Source organism: Balaenoptera physalus, assembly GCF_965194825.1.
Source record: "Balaenoptera physalus genome assembly, chromosome: 10".
Lineage (NCBI taxonomy): Eukaryota > Metazoa > Chordata > Mammalia > Artiodactyla > Balaenopteridae > Balaenoptera > Balaenoptera physalus.
Genome location: NC_138889.1, coordinates 2882553 through 2904730, shown reverse-complemented (window position 1 = coordinate 2904730; position 22178 = coordinate 2882553). Strand labels below are relative to the sequence as shown.

Sequence of the window (22178 nt, the reverse complement as noted above, 5' to 3'; positions counted from 1 at the left end):
GATGACTAAGCCCCAGCCTTGGCTTTCCTAGCTGCGATTTCGGTGCATTTACTCCCTGGCTCTGAGGCACAGTTTCCTTTCTTCTCAAGCTCCCAAGGATGTAGTATAGATGTCAAAGATACTCTATTTAGGGAACTTTAATATCAAATATAGTATCATGTGAAATCGTTTGCCCAGTACTTATTACTCAACAATATTGTTTTTTCTTCCTGTTTCCTGCAAAGAGGGACATACTCTAGAATTAAGAAATATTCTTCTTTTTCATTATCCTGATCATCATACCATCATCACTACCAGTTAGAAAGAAGTGACATCCTAAAAGAGATTTCATGGGAAATGAATAAGTAATAAAATAGTAAACTAATTAGGCTGTTTCATTCAGTGGGGAATGTCTTCCTCTTTGTCTTAGGCTGATTTTGCCAATGTTTTCATGCTCCTTTCTGCCAAGCCACCTTCTGTATAACTCTGGTTTCAACCCTTCCTGGTGCCGATAGCATTCATCTGTTCATTCATCATTTAGTCATCAAGTGACTATTACATGCTAGGCACCGCATTTGGTACCAGGAATGAAACAGTGAACATAAACAGTACAGTCTCCACCCTCATGGAATTTAAGGCCCAGTGGGAAGATATATATTTATTATAAAATTAAAAGAAAAATATGTGCAACAATGCAAGAAGTGTTCTGGAAGGGGCAGGCATGGCATGGTCGGGAGGGTGAGAGAAGACAGAGGGAGTGACGGATGAGAGGAAATCTGATGGATGATGGAGGAATGGGGAGGGGAGAACACCGAGAGAGAACAGCCGATGCAGAGATCCCGAGGAAGGAGGGAACGTGGGAAACACGTGGGCTGAATGAAGAGCACTGTGGGTGCCTGGAGAACAGAATCTGAGGGGGGTGCGTTCTCCCACCAGCTAGGGAGGCAGCTACGGACACGAGCTCCCAGGGTATGTGGGCCACCGTAGGGACGTTTGTAATCTTGCTGGAAATAGTGGAAAGTCATGTAAGAGTCTAAACAGTGTGTGTGTGTGATGATTAGACTCTTTTAGGAGATCATTCTGGCTGCACGGGCAACTGAGCATGATGCAGAGTAGAAGTGGAGGGGGTGACAGAGGCTGGCGGGGAGGAAGGGATGGGGAGTTATTGTTTAATGGGTACAGAGTTTGGGATGATAAAAATGTTCTAGAGGCTGACGGTGGTGATGGTTGCACAACACTGTCAATGTATTTAATGCCTCTGAATTATACACTTTAAAATGGTTAAAATAGTCAGTTTTATCTTACATGTATTTTATTACTCTAAAAAAGTTAAACAGACTATGTGGATAAAAACCTAATAGGATTTTGTAATGATTCAAGTGAGTGACAATGGTATCTTGTCTTAGATTGTTGGATTGTGGAGGTAGAAGGAGGTGGACAGATCTAAGACGTACTTTTGGTGACTGGTGAATGGGATTTGGTATCTCAGAGATGGGCTAGCTATTCACCAAATCTATTCTTCTCTTCCTGGACACACAGCTGGACTGTATTTCCAGCCAAAGGAATAGAAGTGAGTGTTAGTACTGTGCACACTTCCACGAAGCCTGGCCCATACAACAAACAAGCAAGCAAATAAATACAAGCCCTTCCCCCGCAAAAACCCTCATCTTTTTATGCCCATCTTTACCCTCTCCTCCAGGCAGCCGGCTGGATGTCTACGGCCAGAGTTGACACTGTCACCATGTTCTGAAGGGGGCAGAGCCTCAGTCAACTTTTATTCCTGAATGATGGCATGAAACCTGGCACTTGCCCTCCCCTACCTCCCAGGTAATTGGAATTTCTGAACAAGCAGTACCATTTTATTGTGTTAAGCCACTAAGATATTGAGGTCTGAGAAGCTGGGATTACCTTAGCTGGTATCTGTAATGGAATTAATTATGCCCCCCCAATTCATGTGTTGAAGGCCCTACCCCCTCCATGTGACTGTTTGGAAGTGGGGCCTTTAAGGAGGTAGTTAAGGTTAAATGAGGTCATTGTGTAGGGCCCTGATCTGATAGGACTGGTACCCTTATAGGAAGAGGAGGGGACACCAGAGATCTCACACACACACACACACACACACACACACACACACACACACACACACACAAAGGGCCATGTGAGGACACAGCTGGAAGGCCGTTTTCCTACAGGCCAGGAGGAGAGCTCTTGCCAAAACCAACCCTGCTGGCACCTTGAGCTCAGACTTCCAGCCTCCAGAACTGTGTGAGAATGAATGTCTGCCGTTTAACCCTCCCAGCCTGCGGTATTTCGTGAGGCAGCTTGAGGAGACTGAGGCAGCACTGTTGTCTAAAGCAACTGAGAAGCGAGGTCTCTAGAAGGACGGTCATGTTTCTGGTCCATGGAACTAGATCACGGTAGTGCCAAACCCCAAGAGAGGGGACACTGGTGTAGGACGATGTGAGTTCAATTCTGGACATGGTTGACTCTGAGGTGCCCCTATGACATGCTGGAGAAAACATCAGGTCAGTCTACCGGCAAAGTGATGAAACACTGACCAGCCAAACTGAAATTCGCTTTCCCTGGTGCTCCATTTAAATAGTTGTCTCTAATTGTTTTAAAGGTGTACATTCTGTCTCCCCTCAAGAATGAAACCTTCCTTGGAGTTTTCTTCTCCTCTGAATAGTTCCTAATGTACCATGAATATAACTGACATTCAATAAATAATTAGGTAGGTTTACTGATTTTTTTTTTTAAGGAGTGATTGTTGGTTTCCAGGGGATGTAGACCCACCCAGATCATCTTAGAATGCTTAGGGTAAGACGGGAAGAGTGGTTTAGTCATTCACCTGCCTCAACATTCCCCAGAAGATTCTTTTAATTAATAAAAAAGAAAACTCCATAATTTAATGGTGACTATTTTTAGTTGTCAGTGTCTTCTTTCTCCACTAAAAAAATATAAAAGTAGGGAAAACTTCAGAATGAAAGAGGGATTCGCTTTAATTCTGTTCAGCAAACATTGTTGAGTGCTAGCAACCCCATCGCACATTTTAGGTGTTCAGGTTGGCACAAGCAATGTCTACCCCCAAGGACTTAGAATATAGTGGGAGGAAGTGTAAACATAACCCTACCAAAGGCAGACTTACGTTACCCTCCATCTGAAGCAAAGTGCCTAATACAGGTATGATCCTCGAGACATCACTGAATACGGTTTCACATGGCAGGTGTTAAATATTCAGTGTGTGAACAAGTGAAACAGTGGATAGACTACAATATAAAACCATCCGTGGAAGAATAAAAAAATAGAGAGAGAAAATACATCATCCCAGAAATAAAAATCCAGAATTTTAGAGTGGGAATGAACTTCAGAGACCATTTACTTCTGCTCCCTTACTTTACAGAGCGGGAAACAGATCCAGGGAGGTTAATCCATGTGCCTCAGAGCATAAGTCACGGATACTGAAGTTGTTTTCTAGATCTTTCGACTCACCACATGGTATTCTTATAATCACAGGATTATTTTCTACGAATGGATGCTGGCAACGTGGCCCCACCTAAAGGTCCTACCTGGCTCAGAAGAAACAGGATAGATCAGGGCCCCAGTACAGCTTTCAACACGTGATGAAAGAGCAGGCTGGCCTCAAAACTTATTTCAGCACAGAGGTGTGCTGAATTTACCAAAAGAGAGAAGCTGCGGACAGGAAAGTGGGCTGAGTGGGAGACTGCTCAGGCAGCTGGCCAGAGGGCACGCTCTCTACCTCGTCCCCTAACTGGGGGCAAGGTGGCACTCCAGGAGACGTGGACAAGTCAAGGCAGGGGCCCGGTTGGATGACCACTGTCCTTGGAGCTGTGCCATTGACACCTGGTCCCTCAGTCACTCCCATACATTACATCCACACCCTCCTCTGTGGAAGCGCAGGGGCTGCACCCTCTCTTTCCTAGCTGTGTTCTGTGCAACCCAAAGTTCCTGAATCCAAACAGAATCCTTTCACCGCTCAGAGGAGAACTTTGCATAATCATCATGTTTGCAGGCCAACAAGATGTAAACGTATGTAGATGTACTGGCAACGCTGGCTGGTCCTCAGGCCCTCCCTGCCGCTGGAAGCAGGTGAACAGCCCTGCCTGGAGGGGTAGGACAAAAGAAGCAGAAGAGAGGAGGGGGAACAAGGGACAACTTCAGAAAGCAGTAAAGTGGGGAAAGGAGATGTAAGCATGGAAGGAGGGGAGAAATGACCCAGCAACAAACCCTGCTCAGCCAGCACCGGAGTGGCTTTGATTCACGGTAGCTGCAGCCCAGGGAACATTCACTGCCAGAGACAGAAAATCACTGCAAGGCAATAGTTTCTGAAGCAAATGGGAGCATGTTCCAAACTGTATTATACCCAGAAATGATATTCCCTTTCCTAACGTTGGAGAAGTCTGTAAACCCCTCTTGCTGCAGCCATAATGGGCACTTTGTAGCTGGTGTTTCTGCTAGAAAGCTTCCAGGAACCTGCTCAGGTGGCCGGGTCACGGCTTCCCGGACTCCAGCAGACGGGAAATAGAAAGGCCTGGAGCCTGAGCGCCGCGAGCGCCCTGGAAACCTTCGGCAATTAGCAGGCCGCCTCCAGCGAAAGGCAACGAGAACGCCGTGTGGGACGGTGGTGTGCGGCCCCCGCACAAGAAGAGAGACGGGCCAGGCTGCAGTGGAGATAAGCACTGTCTCACCCACTCTCAACTCAGGAATTCACTTCCGGGCTATCGAGGAAGGAAGAGCTGCTGGTAAGCACCAGACTCCCAGGGAAGCTATAGTTGTCCGGTATGAGGCTGGAGTCGATTTGCGCACACACATGCCAACACCGATTTGCTCCCCTCCACTGAATATTTCCATCCATCTTATCGTCTGATACTTACTTGATTGCTCATTACATGCCAGACGCATTTAATAAATACTTTTAGCCTCTAATCTATGTGAGGCCCTGCTTACATAAGAGGTAAACGTTTGTGTCCGCAGGGAGGTGAAAACTTTGTCCCTGACTTCACGGTGCTTATATTTTGGTGGGGAAATCAGATGTGTGACCAGTGAAGACAGCACAGTGTCACAGAGCTATACCCAGGCGGTGTGACCCTTGGAAGGTCCGAGCTCCTGTAACACCTCCAGGTCTTTGGAGGGGAGGCCCCCCCCGAACAGGGCAGGCATGGGTGGGGCACTGGGGGTGCTCTGAGAGGGAGGGAGCAGGGCCAGGCACCATCACTCTGTGCCGTGAGCAGCCGGCCACACTGCACGCCCAGCAAAGCCCGAACCCAGAGACAGCTCTGAAGGACACGGTGTCTCCGGAGCTTCCAATGGGAGGCCAAGCTCTTCATTCGCGGATCAGTTCAGCCCAGCCTGGTCCCTCCGACCAAGGGGAGGCGGGGGCGTGCGCCCCATCCGGGCTCCACACCTGCCCTTCTCAGTCAGCCGGTAGATGTGGACCTGGACCTGTCTTAGGAGAGGAAGGGCGACCGCGGGCCAGAGTGATGCCCACGTGATGGTGTACCTGCGGTGTCATCCCCTGCTGACCATGAATGTCCCTTGGAGACACATTATCCTAAATGGTGCTGAGGGCACTGTGGTTGAAGGAAGACAGGACTGGTGAGAACCGGGCTGGGGCCACTCCAGCGGGCACTGGGAGGCGAGGCAAGAATTCCCACCTCCGCTTTCCTCCTGCCTCTATCGGGACCTCACTTCAGGGCTGTCCATCAGAGGCCCTTCGCCCCGCCTGGCGCTTTTTCAAAGTGAGTCTCCTGAGCTCCTGCAGGCTGCCCCCTGGTCTTTCACAGAGCTATCCTTGGGCACCTTTTTAATGGCCTGACCTTAATTGCATTCTCTTGTATGTGCCACGGCAGTCAGCGTGCAGTTTAATAAAAGACTTTCAAGCTGCCGGATCCACTCTTCCCTCCCCACCTACATCTTATGTAGTAGAAGATTTTAAGCCTTATTTTTAAGGTGATTGATTTGGTGTGTTTTCCACTTTCTTTCCTGCTGTGGGGACATTTTGTCTCGATGTGTGATCACTTTTTTTAAAGGGACTTTGATTTTCCTGTCCCCTCACTTTCCACCCTGCTGCTGCTGAACCAAGGGCTGGGAAGCTTTATTCCTCAAGTGGCTATTTTGCATCCTCTGATTCTGTTATGCGTTGTTGGTGCTTTGGATTAACCACAGCCAGGGCTCAGGGCCCTTCATTTCGCACTCCCATCGGTGGGGCATTTAAAGTGGGCACTTGGGGATGTGTGCGCTGCAGCCTGACTTTTTTTTTTCCCCCTTTTTAAACTGGAGCGTAGGCTTTTCTTATTTTATTTTGGATGTGATTGTAATAAGGGGGTTTCATTAGAAATGAAGCTATGCCTTTCAGTATACAGTAGCAGCCCCTTAAAGATATGGTTTTAGAAACGTCTCTAAGATTTGCGTATTTATGTGAGGATGTAAGGTTCTTAAAGAAAACAAACCTTTGATGATGATTTAGTGCTATTTCCCTTTTGACTCAAAGTTGTCTGCTTAACCTCAATTCTCTATCAATAAGCATAACTATAGATATTTTTCAGAAGTACCTTTTGGACATGAGACTATAAAATTATGATGACAATATAAAAATAGTTAAGAGAAGAATATTTAAAAATAATAAGAGTGACATAAAACTTCAAGGGGATATCGCACACATTCAGATACGCTCAGAAGATGCCATGGTTCTTCCATTATTACCCATAAAATCCAATAAAATGTATTAAAATATAAGGGGCCAGTGGCTATATTTTAATGTGAAAACTGTATTAGGATGAGTAGAGGGTTCAGAGTTCTAAGTATGAATGAATCACCCTAGCATAACGCCTGTCATGCAAACTCAGAGGGTCGGTTAATTTCTAAAGTTAACCTAGCAGCTTAAAACAACAAACGATTTTAGTTATTTTCCATTGTACAGGACCTAGTATAGAGTGCTGTCCACTTAATGTAGAACAACCGTAAGAAGGAGGTAGGACAGCCTTTATTTCCCAAAATTTACAGATGAAGACTTTGAAACTAAGTAACTCATTTAAGATCATACAGCAAGTAGCCAAACCAGGAGTTGAATTTTCATGCCTCTTACCTAGAGGCAGCCTGGTAAATGCATTTCGTTCTGTACGTGTTTGAATTAAGGCTTTGCTTATCAATAACATTGCCTTTTCTGTTGGATTAACCTGGATATGACAGCACTTGGAAAACACAAGCCCAACCATGAGTCTGCAGAGACGGGATCAGTTCTCACTGGTATGGGGGGAAGTGGGAGGCGGGAGAGGGTGGGGATCAGGAGCCTTCCTGAGCCTGAGTTCCACACCAGTGACTGCATCAGTCTCTTCCTGCCTCGCGTGGAGGCCAGGCTGAGCGAGATGCAGCAAAGCAGCAGGGGAGCAGTGGACAGAACCCCAGGGTGTCATGGGCACAGAGGTGCTTGCACTGGAGCAGCCTGGCCATGGTGCCCCACGTCCCTGAGGGGAGGCGTTCTCCATGCGCTGAGCCCTGGGCTGGGCTTCCCTGTCTCTTCTTCCCCTTTCTCTCAACCCCTCCCCACCTCCTCTGCTCCCTTGCCTCCCATCACATCCTCCATCTGTAGCTCTGGCCTTCTGCAGGCATCTTCATTCTTCTGCCAGCTTTCCCTTGCCACCTTTTCTTCTAAATCGTCCTGGCCCAAGTCCCAGGCTCCTTCCCTCCACTTCCCTGGGCCACTTAAGACTCCTATCAAGAGAAACAGCAGGTGTCACACCACCCCCATGCCCCTCTCTTTCAATAAGCCCAGTGTGACCTGCTTTGGAGAGCTCTGTACCAAGAAGTGCAATGGGCACTGTTCATAGTAAATTAAGTATAAAAATCTCTATCTTGAACCAAAAATTGACTGTTCACTCCGTATCTGAGGGAGGGATGCCAAATTTCTTGTCCTGGAGCAACCTGCGCCTTGAAAATGGCCAACATCTGGACTATTATTAGATCTCAGGCCACAGCAGGACCCTTGTAAACACTCCGTCCCATTTAGATGTCCCCTTTGGCATATCTGAGACACACAGGGTCTCTTCTGCCAACCTATAAATTCGTCTAAAATCTGTGCTTCTCCTTGAAAAATTCTAATAACTGAAAGAGCCGATAACCATACTGTAATTCACGATTATCTCTACTGTAAGATAGGGCTTATTCTTTTTCAATACTGACCTCAATTAAGGTGACATTATGAGGGCAGCCTTTCTGCAGCTCTGTTAATCACCATTCACACATCAAGCACAGGGAACTCCCCTCTGCTTTCAGCTACCAATAAACCAATAATAAAACTCCAGCTCCTGGGGGCACGTGGCTCCCTTACCTAGGGATTTTACATCACCCAGGTAGCTGTTACGTTGTTTTTGAGAGGGGAATAAAACCTATCTGAACAGAAACTAAGAAGGAATTAAGAAGATAATAAAGAAAAAAGTGAGAAGAAAGAGGAAGAATTGGAAGAGAGGGGAAAAATCTCTATTCCAACAGAATCTTCTTCTAAAGCTGTTTATGATTAGGAGAGGATTAGGCAGCTCACATTCCAGCTATATTAAATTAAATCCCAGGCCCCTTTCCTCAGACACACACAGGCCTGAGAACATCAGTCCTATCATGACAAAATAGCCCTCGGGAAAAGGAATCCTCCTGGCAGCGTTCCAGCCCGCTCTTATAAACTGTTAGCCGTGGTAATGAACCAGTCCAAGAGGCATATTAATAATGACATGAAGAGACACATTTATTGTTGATTGTTGAGATGGTGGCAGATTTATTGCCAGCGTGCCAGGAGGGAGGGCCTGGCCCAGCAACGGTGCAATTAAAAACAAATTGAATACAGGGACAAAGAATCAATAATCTAACAGGGCAACTTTTCGTTTGCAAAATACAAATATAAATTAATTGACCTGAACACAGTTGCTAGCTGGTCATTAATGTGTGCTTGCTGGCCAATCAGGGTGTGTCACTGATGCCATCATGTTGATTGCAGCAGGCTGGGGGGGGGTGCCCTTTTAGCTGCCTGCCAAGGCTGCCCTCTGGGCCATCCTGTTTGGGGTGATTTCCAATGTCACTAAAAAACGTGGCTGTGTCGGATCTTTCCCCTGAAGCTCTAAATTACGGAAATTTAAAAAAGGTTTCACTAAGAACTTCTCTATTCAGTAGAAATAAATGCTTTTGGTGCCTGCCTATACGGTGATCTGTCCTAAGCATGGGGAGAAGGTAATAAATCCAAGGTGGATGACACGCTTTGTGGTATGGTCTCCAATAACCTCCAAATTAGGACATTTGCCATTATTTTCATGGATTAGTAACACTTAATATAAATTTGTTAAAGAGCTATCTATATGGTCTTGCCAATTCAGATTGCAATCCCTAAACTGTGACCATATTAAAAATGATAGAGCCAGCTCTGGCTCTTGCTTTCAAGGAAAAATCTAGGTGTGGGGAAAAGTTAGATCCACCAATAGCTGAAATATGAAATGAGAAGTTACAGGTAGCATAAGGAAGTGCAGGTAAAGGTTTGGAATTCCAAAGAAAGCCTTTGGCTTTGGGGATTTAGCCACTCTAAAACTGTGCTGTTCAATATGATAGCCACCAGCATGTGTGGCTATTTTTAATTAAATTAATTAAAATGAAATAATACTGACAATTCACTAGCCACATCTCTAGTTCTTAATAGCCCCTTATGGCTAATGGCTACCATGTCGGACAATGCAGATACAGGACATTCCCATCATCACAGAAAGGTCCATGGGACAGTCCTGCTCTAAAGGGTCCGTAGAACTTGGATATCCAGAGAATAGAACATTCAAGACAGATAGATTGTTTGAGAAATGGAAAAGAATGCAGGGCACTGGGGGCGGGGGTGTTACAAGGACAAGTTTGGCTAAGTTCTGCGTAGGATATAAAAATGGAAGAATAGAAAGTAAGAGTGAAAAAGGAGGTCTGATCTTGAATTGTTGAGCACTTGGAAAAGTGATCTAAGAGGTTTTGACTTTACTGTATTGTCAAAAGGGAGTCATTAAAATTACAAGCAGGGGGAAGTGACATGATCTGGTGCGTGCATCAGGAATATTTAGACAACAGTGTTAAAATGAATTATAAGGAGCCAGAGACTGAGGACGGGGTAGCAATTAGGAGGTGGCAGTGAAAAGTCACCAGAGTGTAAGATGCCGCACTTTTATGGTTGTGGTCGTGGGAACAGAAAGAGAATGACTTTATTGGACATGACATCTGCTTTGATAGAGAAGCAAGAGAGAAAGAAAGTCAACGCTTAAGCCAATGTTTTATACAAGGCTGGTGTGTCCATGAATATAAATGTGAATTAAAAGAGGAGGAACGGGTTTTGGAGCGAAGAAAATCCAACGTGGGACACGTGAAATACCTATGCAGACACCCACCTTGAAGAGTTCAGGAAAGAATCAGAAAGGAGAGACTAGAATTAGGGAAGCAATTAAGAAGTAGAAATGTAGATTTCAGAGTCACTGATACAGACTTGATATTAACTCCAAGGAGGAAGTCATAATCACAAAGATACATAAAATAGGAGGAGAGGAAAAGGTTTAAGGAGGACAGATCCTGACTGCAGAGATATTAGACTGAAATCCTTTAAACAGAGATAACCTGACAAGGCAAGCCTGCGCCTTGTAAATGAACAGGTGTGTCAGTCTGGCCTGAGACTTATTTAAAAGGGAGGGAATGAAGAGGACATTCCATTTAGAGGTTAAGTGCTGGCTTTCCCTATAGACTAAGCAGAGCTCGAATCAGGGCTCTGTACCTCTCAGCTTTTGCCCTAGGGCAAGTTCCTCAGCCTCTCTGAGCCTCAGTTTCCTCATTAAAAAAATTAGTAAAATGCATCCCACCCTCTTGGGTTAATTGGGAAATAGAATTAGATCGTGTCTATAAAGTGACTGCTATGCTTGGTACTCAGGCATGACAACCACGGTTTATAATTATTCTAAGACGCATCTTTGACTGCTTTCCTTGTGATTATTTTACTTCCCTTCTAATGCTCTTCAATTTCTGAAGCTATAGAGGAGAATGATTAGTGAAGAGAATGATTAGTGAAGAGAACAGTCAAAGGCTTTTTGATACCTTGATGAGAAGCCAAAATAGGAATAAGTACAAATGATAGGTATTGGTGCTAAGACACTGTGTTTCAGGTAAAACTTGCTAACGAGGGGCTCACAACCAGGCTTTGGAATGCAAGTCAGACTCTTCAGATATGTGTCTACATGCTGCATGTAGGAAAATATCACCACTCTGAATTCGCAGATGACTCTGACGCTAAGCCATGACCGTAACTAAACCTGTGGGTGGTGAAGTTTGAAATCTTAGGTGGGATTCTGACTACATGGGGGTCATGAGGAACTTTAAACTATTGGGGGGACTTATGAACATTTACTAACTTACCCTTCCTCGAAAGCGTGACTGCTTCCCTGCTGACAGCACTGGGAAAGCTCTCTTTGTGTCTACTTGTGCTGCTGACAGATGAGGCTCTTAGGACACAAGCTGAGATCACCACGCAAACTGACTGGAACATAACAGGCATTTCATTTCCTCCTGCATCTCCACATCAGTGATGGTTTTGAGAACAGACTTCATGACTCTTCTGTTTATTTAGTTCTATTGCAAATAAGGCAAATGACAGCTCCAGACCCCACCGCTTCTCTTTCTGGCTCCTGTATGTATCCCAAACCAGGTGCCAGGAGTGGCAGCACCATCTTGGGTCATGCCAAGAGCCTCTGCTGTGGCCTCCCAGGAGGCTCATGCACCTTGATGCACCCACTCAAAGCCAGCAATCTCACACGGTACTGTTGCCCTCTTGGCAGACAGGGTCGAACCATCTCCAGCTCTGACTATGAGTCCATCAGATTTTGCTTTGGTCTCATTCAGCTTGGAACACCGTAACTCTTCCTATTCCTATAACTAAAAGTTTATAAGTGTTAAAGGAGGAATTGAGCAGATATCCTCCAGCCCCTTACTAGAGGGAGGATGGACCTGCATATTTAATGGAGAGAAGGATGGAATTCCAGGGGCCACAAAAGAAGTAGTTAGGAAAACTGCAAAAGCTGTGTGTGTGTGTCTGTGTGATGTTATAACTTTCATTTCTAAGCAGAGCAGAACAAAGCCCCATGTCTCTCCTCACAAGAATGGGAGTAGAGGCTTGATAAAAGGAGAAATAGTCTTTCTACAAAATGTGTTTCGTACGGTGTTGTCAGCAACTAACTACACATGGTGCCATGAAAGACATGATAACCTAGGGGATTGGGGAGAGGTGAATACTAATTCGATTTCAGCTACAGGACATGTCAAATTCAGACAATGTCTGAGTAACACAATCTGAGGGAAGGGACAGGACAGTTGCACAGAGAGTGTGAATATGAGTGTGGGTCTCATTCCAACCCCGAGGCCGGGCTAGAGGGAGCCTGCAGGGGGACACCCTTCTTGTGAAGGACGACTCGTGAAGTGCCTTCCCCGGCTGGGTACAGAGGGCATTCTGAGGGCACCGACTTCAATCCTGATTCCTTCTAAGTTGTAATTGCTTTCTTAGTTTACCCAACCCTGAAATTAGGAATCTTAGTATTATATATACACCATCGGATGTGGGTTGTGGAGTTTACAAATATCACGTGAAGCAGGAAAGGATGTCTTTCATATATATCTGTTAATAAACACACACACACAGGATTAAGATTAAGGTGTGCATGTGTGTACCTGAAGGAAATCAACTACATTCAATCGTATTCTTCACCCAGAATAAGAAGCCCGGAAGGGAACATCCCAGAGACACAGGTCTGGATGTGAGGAGCAGAGCTCAGGCTGGGGAGGGAGCTTTTTGATTCCCAGTCTTGTTCTTTTCCACATTCCCACCCTGCCTCTGTGAAGAGCAAGTGTGACTATAATTTAAAATAGAGGCCAAATAAATTAAATTTATTTCAGGTTGACTGCCTGCTTTTCTTTAGGCCCACAATTACGCATGTTAATTTAAATAATTATTTAAAGAATATTTGGGAAAAGAGGGGAAAATAGCAGAGAAGAAGAGGTGAGTAACAAAGGAAGGGTTAGAAATAGGTAGGTCCGGGGCTTCCCTGGTGGTGCAGTGGTTGGGAATCCGCCTGCCAATGCAGGGGACACGGGTTCGACCCTGGTCCGGAAAGATCCCACATGCCGCGGAGCAACTAAGTCCGTGCGCCACAACTACTGAACCTGCACTCTAGAGCCCGCGAGCCACAACTACTGAGCCCACGTGCCGCAATTACTGAAGCCCACTTGCCTAGAGCCCGTGCTCCACAACAAGAGAAGCCACCGCAATGAGAAGCCCGCGCACTGCAATGAAGAGTAGCCCTCGCTTGCCGCAACTAGAGAAAGCCTGCACGCAGCAACGAAGACCCAACGCAGCCAAAAACAAGTAAATAAAATAAATAAATTTATTAAAAAGAAATAGGTAGGTCCTTGCAAAAGTGTGACCCGTGGGCAGGTGTGCCTCCCTTACGTGCTGGGAAGCTCCACCAGGTGCCCGGCCCCCATCCACCCCAACCAGCCTTAGCCAGGCCCCCTCTACTCCGCAACGATCTTCTCAGGACCCACCCTTCTCAGTAGCACCTCAGAACTTCTATATTTTTTTCACAAATAGTAACATCCACCTGCCCTTTTACTTAGCTATGAGTTAGCAATCTGGCCTGTGAACACAATACTGGGTCTAGAATTAAAACCCCTTCATTGCAGCACTACTGACAATCGCCAAGACATGGAAACAACCTAAATGTCTATCAACAGATGAATGGTTAAAGAAGATGTGGTACATACATACATACAATGGAATATTAGCCATAAAAAAGAATGAAATAATGCCATTTGCAGCAACATGGATGGACCTAGAGATTATCATACTAAATGAAGTAAGCCAGACACAGAGAAAGACAAATATATGGTATCATTTATATGTGGAATCTAAAAAGAATGATGCAAATGAACTTATAAACAAACAAAAATAGACTCACAGACACAGAAAACAAACTTATGGTTACCAAAGAGGAAAGGCGGGAATAAATTAGGGGTTTGGGATTAACATATACACACTACTATCTATAAAACAGATAACCAATAAGGACCTATTGTATAGCACAGGGAACTCAATATTTTGTAATAACCTGTAAGGGAAAAAAATATATATGTATAACTGAATCACTTAGCTATACACCTGAAGCTAACACAACATTGTAAATCAACTATTCAAGTAAAAATAAAACTCCTGGTGTTAAGGGGTGCTTCACCACTTGCTAGCCAGTGTAAAACTTGGACAAATCATGTCAGCTCTCTGAATCTCAGGTTCTTTTCTTGGAATGTGGTGATTTTCTGTTCTGTCTCCCAGGGCTTCAATGAAGAATAATCAGAAGAGATCATGAATGCAGAGGGCTTTAACTGTTGTGTGTTTTGATAGCTCTCACCTAGAGACAAGCCTAGTGAAGGGAATTTAAAGCTTTTAGTGGCTCTATCATCTTTGGGCAAGTTTTTACTCTTTCTGAGCTTCAGTTTTCTTATTTGTAAGATGTGACTATGGCGTAAGCCTTTCAGGGATGTTGTGAGGATCAACTGAGATCAGTTTACACTCAATGTGGCCAGTGCAGAGGTTGGCTGACACTCAGCGAAACCTAGGGCTGGACTGGGTAGAGAATCAGACTTCTCCACCTGCTAAACTAAACCCTGGGTACCAAGTAGTCTCACCTGAACTGACTCCGGGCTCAAAGCCCCAAAGTCTTTGAAGACATAGAAATTGCGTAGGCTTGTTCACATCATTCATCCTTTCTAGCCCTTTGCCTAAAATTGGGCTTAGCAAGAGTAGTTTGCTCCATGAAAGGAAGTGTCTGGCAGTAAACAGATTTTTGGACTAACCAAGAGAGCAGATAGAGATACCAACAGCCAAGGAGAAAGGATGCCAGATCTTCCTGTCTATCGCTCCCTGACAGTGACAACGACTGTGACACGGCGATATCCACACATTCCAGAATGCTGAAGGGTTCATGACAATCAGAGTGACGATTAGATTCTGGATTCTCAAAGGGGCCAGCAGTTTCAGTACTTACATAGGGGAAAGAGGTAACATTTAGAATGCGTATCCCTGGAGGGATGAGCTACTGGTAAATCAATTATCTTCTTCTTTGCCTCTCCCTCAGCCTCTCCACATCATCTTTTGGGGCTCTGGCATCCCACGCCTGCACCCCCACTGCTCATTTTCTTTCTTGAGTTTTGTCCACAATTTCTGCTAGGACAATGAAACATCAGTAGCAGGAAAAAGAGGGAAAAAAGAAAGGATAACTGGCAAATTCCCAGGGATCTAGATTAGAGGAATTACCTTGGACATGGCTGGCAGTGGGGGGGGGGGGGGGCCTGTGCTGGAGGCACACTGAGCATGGATGGGGTCGCATGGCTGGGGTACAGACCCAGCACAGCTGCTGACTCACAGGGCACCCTGGCCAGTCTCTTAACCTCTGTGAGCTGCAGTGATCTCATGCAAAATGGAGATAACAGTCACTGCCCTGAAGCCTCCCAGGGCTTGTTGTGAGGGTCCCATGAGCCAAAGCCTGTGACCAGTGCTGTAAAGTACTAAATAAACACACGGAAGTCATGCGATCGCTGTTAGAACGTATCTCTTGGCTTGTCACATGGAAGACCTCATCCCTCTAAGGACCTTTTCCCAATTACTGGCCACTCCAAGTCATCTGGACAGCCTGACAAATCCCCTGCCCCTATCTGCCTGAAGGGACTTTATGATCACTGCCTTCTTATGCCATTTCATTTGCTGTATCCATCTGTCCTGTGTTCATTTTACAAACATTTGCTGAATGCCTAGGATCCCTCAGACAGTGTGCTGTGTGCCGGGGCTCCTGTTGCTCTCGAGTAGGAAGAGTTAATCTCACAAAACTTACCTCCTCTCATGCTAGTAAATTCATGATAAATCTCAAACAAACCCCTTCTTGTCTTGAGTTACACCTGTTTCTTAGTTCTATAACACCTGTGTAATGTCTGTGTTTTCTTTATCCCTAAAGCTCACAAGCCTAACACTTTCCTCTCCCAGCGGCTCAGGACCCTAACTCTGCAGTCACTGGTGGGAACATCTAACATTTCCCCAAACTCAAAAAAGGAGGTGATATCCTTTTAATTCTTCCTATTTCAAGATATTGGGATTAATCCTCTCAATTTCCCTTGGATGATACCTCTTGAAGGAAGCTTCTCCATTCCTACAGGGAGACTCACAATCTGCTGTCCTCACACCTTCTGAGTGATGGGCATGACCTCTTGCCCATCCCATGCCTCCAGCTCCTTTATGGCACCCCCTCCCACACAGGGCTGCCAGATTGGTTTTCCTGCCCTGACTAATCTGAGTCCCTTATTCTGGATTTCCTTAACACCTCGGGACACAGTCACAGCCTCATGGTCACACACCAGGGACAAAGTCACAGCCTCACCGTCACGCACCCGGGACAAAGTCACAGCCTCGCCGTCACGCACCAGGGACAAAGTCACAGCCTCACCATCACGTGGCACCTTAAACTTATCCCTTCAGTGGCCAAGATGTACCTTGGGGACAAGTGATGCTATTTTAACGAAAGCAGCTTCTTCCCTTAAAGAGAAGGACTAGGATACTAATCCCATCAGATGCGTGGAAAGGCCACCTTATAAACCAGGAAAGGACAGGCTGTGAGGTAGCGTTAGAGCAGCTCTCAGTTACTCACTTTGCAGGAGGAGGGAGCAATGAAGCCTAGACCCCGTGGGATTGCCCTTCTGCTAATGACACTTGTCTGGCAGAGGTGATGAGATTGTAACATTCTCAAATGGACAGAAGATAAATAAATACCATATATATATATATATACACACACACACACACACACATATGCAGATAGACAAGTTGCAGCTTGGAAATTTTTCAGTTTTTCTCATTGCAAAATCAATACCCATCAGCAGTTTGAAATTAAAGGCAAGATTAGACCTCAGTTTTATATATGCCTTATTGTATTCCAAAAGCTTTCTACTCGGTCAGATAAATCTTCTTTAAGAGGATTAGGAAACTTTCATTATCTTTAACCTGAACTAACACTAAGCCTGAAAAATTAATCTATAGACTGGACAAAAGCCGATAGCTGCTGGGAAAGAGGAGACTTCTGGGCTTTTTTCTAATTGAGCTGCGGGGTCTCAGCTTCCACCCACTGGAAACTCAACTGATTCCCAAAGGAAGAACAGCTCCCTGAGCTCCTTCTTTTAGCCTCTCAGTAAATGTAAAGCCCAGGGCTTCCCTGGTGGCGCAGTGGTTGAGAATCTGCCTGCTAATGCAGGGGACACGGGTTCGAGCCCTGGTCTGGGAAGATCCCACATGCCGCGGAGCAACTAGGCCCGTGAGCCACAACTACTGAGCCTGCGTGTCTGGAGCCTGTGCTCCGCAATGAGAGAGGCCACGATAGTGAGAGGCCCGCGCACCGCAATGAAGAGTGGCCCCCACTCACCACAACTAGAGAAAGCCCTCGCACAGAAACGAAGACCCAACACAGCCAAAAATAAATATAAAAATAAATAAATAAATAAAAGAGCCTTCCCTAAATTAAAAAAAAAAAGAAAGAAAAGCAGCTTCATTATTAAAAAAAAAAAAAAAAAAAAAAGTAAAGCCCAGTCTGCTAAGATTTCCAAGAGGAGGTGCTCCCCTTCCTCCTCTGCCCTCCTGATCTTTGCATTGGATTGCCTGGAGCTACAGAAGTTGCTTGGCCTGAAGCGTGGAGACTTGAGGACGTCACCTCTGGAATGAAGCACTCCACTGCCCTGCTTCTTGCTTCTTCCCAGAGTCTTTCTGACCCAAAGCTCTGAGACCCCACTGGCTTTCACATTCAGCCCCAGGAATTACTCCAAGCTTCTTACGAAGAACATTATCCCTGAAGCTCTGTGCCACAAGCCCTTTATGGCCTGTATTGGCTCTGACATGCGTATACAGTCTGTCTTCTTCCCTGAAAAGTGATAGCCTTGTTCTGCTTGAGTCTGTTTCTGTACAGTGCCTGACAGTTCTTTTTTTCTTTCAGTGACGAATTTCCTGTATTTGAAGATAATGTTGTTGTCAAGGCCACGGAGGCGCCACGGAGGCGTCACTTCCCATGCTGAGAATTTCTGCTCCTCTGGAGCCAAGCCCAGGTGGCAGGCGGGTGGTGAGAGCCTGAGCTCCCTTGTTTTCTGCAGACATCCCCGCTCATCTCAGACGACCGACCTCAGCGAGGGCCTCCACCAGCCTCTGAGGAGAAGCATCAGCCGTGACACTTGTCTTTATCTCCCGATGGCAGGCCGTCTTGTAGCTCCCAAGCAGATCATCCCCAAGCCACACCCCTAGTGGGACATGGATGGAGAACGGACACAGCAGAGCACGGGTGTCCTCGTGTAGCAGGCAGATGTGGGAGTCTGGGAGCGTGTGGGTGAGAGAAGGGCTTAGAGGCTGAACGGAGGCAATGCTTCAGCACTATGGCAGCACCAGGGCCTGCTGGGAGCCGGGGCTGCAGCAGACAGACCTCTGGCCCAGCTCAGGCCATTACCACGGTGTGCAGAGCCAAAGCCCCAGATGCTCTGCTAGCAAAGAGCCGTTCCAGACAAAAGAAAAGAATGGCCACCTTGATTTGCACACGTGACCAAAGCATGAAAAGACTCTAACCCCTACTCAAACTTCCCATGAAACCATCCGAAATGAGCAAAATTATACTTTTTAGAAACGCAGGGATGAGGGAATCCATATTAGCTAAGCACGAATGCCATACACATTTCAGAAACTGAAAAAAAATAAAACCCTTTGGATCAACTGCAGATGGGATCTGATAAAAGGCAGTTACTGACACGAAGTCACACACAGGGGCTCTTTCTGAGCTCAAGGCATGGCCACGAGACATCAGCACAGGGGACACTGAGAAAGGTCCACCCAAACCTCTCCTTTGGTGGAGGAAGGATATGTCAGAGGGGATGGGAGCTAGTCTGCTCAGCACCTCATTGCTACCACGAGTGGACACCTGACAGAAGCTGCTTTACGTCGTGATGGGGGTGTCGGTAGGGGGCAGTTCGACATAAGGTCATCTGTAGAGCTGCCTTGCTTTAAGACGGTTCCCCGATTCTCTTGACTGCTCTCTGCATGAGTTTTTAATTCTTAACACTTAATAGTTGATATCTGAGATTCTGACATTTCTTCAACCCCATTTTTCTCCTACAAAGTAAAATTCAAATGAAAAACTCTTAACTACTATGCCTGGGTTATACTAATTCAGATTTTTGAGGGAGAATGGGAGAGAATGTTAGGGATTCCCCCCTTTTAATTACATAGATTTATTTCCAACATAGAGCTGGAGATAACATTTTGACTAATATCCCTCTTGACCTCAACTCCATTGTGGGGCTAAAAGGGTGTACACAGACTCAGCAGCAATGCCAAACAGCACTCAGAACCCCTTCTGGTACACACACAACCACCAGCTATGCAAGAACAGTCATAGGTCACATGATTTCACATCAATATTATTAACCTTTTATCATGAAATAAGCCTCTGAACAATAAAAGGCGCAGAGAGTAATACCGTATCCATTTCCTAATATATCTTGTCCCAACTCCAGAGTGCTAAGTAACTAATATATATATAATATAACATAGTATAATATAATATAACATAATATAATATAGTGTAACATAATATATATTTCTAATATATCTTTTCCCAACTCCAGAAAGCTCAACCAGCTCAAACATGCCAAACCACCTATTAATGAGAACAGAAGGACCAGAGATAAAATGGAGAAACTCTGTAGAGATACTCAGCACTTAGTCAAGACCCCAGCAGGTGGAAGGAATCCAGGACAGACACTCAGTCTCTGGATTCTACAGAGGAAACGGCCTTTCGTGTCTTTCTACAGGAGTAGAAGGACAAGCTGAGATCATGCTTCCCCCGCGTCACGGAGGGGAACGCGAGCCCCCTGGCCAGGCCGCCTACCTTGCACGATGAGGTGCACCCGGGAGGTCTTGGGGTGGTTGTCCGTCTGCACGGAGCAGGTGTACGGACCCTCGTCGTACACGTCCACGTTCTGGATCATGATGCTGTACTGGGTTGGCGTGTTAACCAGGATGATCACACGAGGGTCTATGGACCACTTGTCGTTCCCGGCGTAGAGGATGGTGCTACGGTTCAGCCAGGCCACCCGGGTGACCCGGTCATCTATGGTACACCTGTGAGTGAGGGGAGGGGAGGGGAGGGGAGGGGGAAGAGAGGGGGAGGGAAGGAGTGGGAAGAGGGGAGGGGAAGGAGGGAGAAAGTGTTCAGAGATTCTGTTATAAACACAGCTGTTGTCATTCAAGGGGTAAATGAAATAACATAGCCCAGTGCTAAAGGGAATGAATTATTGATAAAACTTCCTAAACAGAGGGCAACAGTGGCCTGAATCCTCCTGAAGAACCGATGCTACAAAATCATTCCTATTTGATTTAGGGACATATTATGTGAATATCTTTGCTGTATAGTTGCTTTCCATCTTATTTTTTCCCTTAGGCTTCTATGAAAATTAGTTTATATTTCTCGAGCACAGTTACCACCTTGTGGGAGAAGGGAGAGAGGGCCAGAGGGGAGAGAGAGTGCATCAGTATTTCAAGTAGGTCACAGATAATCCACACAGCAAATGCTTAACTTGTTGTTAAGTCAAAAATTGGACATATTTACCTCCAGACCTCCCTCGTGTTCATCATCTCCTGTACCCCTAAGCTGCCCAAAGCCCTCCAACTGCAATTTATAACACAGAGTCTTGAAAGTCATGGTACAATGCCAACAGTCTTTGAGGCAGTCATGGCTACCTCTTAAGATTTCGGAAGAGGGAAGGAGACAGTGGCCAAGCAGAGCTCCTCCACCTCACACTCTCCTCCCTACCCACACCCACCGAGAGCAAGGTAGTAGATGTCACCTGGTTGTCACCAAGGTACGGAGCCGACCACTACCCCACATACCCTAACCTACTCTTCCCAACAGTCAGAGGCTATGAATGGAGGCTACGAGCAAATGGAATTTGCTTGTCGGTGTGTATGACCTGCAGGTTATCAGGTTTAATGCACAAACAAATGTGCCTGCTGGTCAGGAAGAAAATTTGCAAATGTGTCCCAGGAACTTAGAATGTGTGGGTGGAAAACTGAGAAAAGGAAACCCTTGAGAAATCGGAGTTGTTCAATGAAGGGCATGGTTAAAGGGCCCCAGGTGTGTCTACCCACTGCTCAGCGCTCTAGTCAGAACCTGAGTTTCAGTATCTCGGCAAATGAAAAGGTGAAATCACACCTGCTTCCCCTAGATGCCCCACCAGAGAGGGTATGAGCAGTGCCTCCTGAGGACCGGGAACGTGAAGCCTCACCTTCAGGTAAGGAGACAGGGAATAAACATGGCCACACCTCACCAGGCTGATCCCATCTTGACCTGGACCAGGGCTCAGGAGGTGGGAGCACCAAGGACACTGGCCATGGGGAGACACATGTTTCCCTTGGCAAAGTGAACAGCCTGACATAGCCTGAATGGTCTAGGGAACAGAAGGATACTGGAGCACCGAAATGACAGCTGCCACTGAAAGGGGTGAGCGCCCAGTCTAGCGAGGCCCTCTCCCTGATGGAGAGGAGGAATAAAAATAAAACTAGCTTCCAATCAGAGGGGTCTGCTATGCACACGTCCACCTGTCATTCAGCAGGTGCAGGCAGCCTCAAGGTAGGGGTGGGGTGATCATTAGGTGGAGAAAGGAAGAGATTTTTCTCTTCTACATGTTCTTTGTTGTTTTTTACAACCACAAAAGTAAAATAAACATGTATAAACATGTAAACGAATACAATACAAAGATGCCTAAAGGCCGAGCTAATCTTTCTCTCTACCCAACTCCCTGCCTGGATGTCGCTATTTCAGTGACAGCCTGTTATGTCTCCCTCACCTTACTCCTCACAGACATATATTCACATATGGAAAGCTTGTGTTGATTTGTTTTTACCTAAAACAGAATCATACTCTAATATTCTTACAAAGCTTTTATTTTAACTTGGCCACAGGCATCCCTGCATACCTGTACTTATAGATCTAATTCCGTAATTGTCTCCAGATACGTCTAAGATCAGTGAGGTGAGTTTTGGGGACCCAGCTGCATTTACCTAATGGTCCCTG

The 22178-nt window shown here is 45.9% G+C and overlaps 1 protein-coding gene across 4 annotated transcripts in view; it reads right to left on the bottom strand.

Annotated features, from left to right (window-relative positions):
• The window catches only part of OPCML (opioid binding protein/cell adhesion molecule like), a 1230378-nt gene that overhangs the window by 211013 nt on the left and 997187 nt on the right, over nucleotides 1–22178 (bottom strand). For all 4 annotated transcript variants that reach the window (XM_082476230.1, XM_082476232.1, XM_082476231.1 and 1 more), the window contains one exon: nucleotides 19995–20227. In XM_082476230.1, the coding sequence (XP_082332356.1) occupies nucleotides 19995–20227 (233 nt within the window). The remainder of the gene's footprint in view (nucleotides 1–19994; nucleotides 20228–22178) is intronic.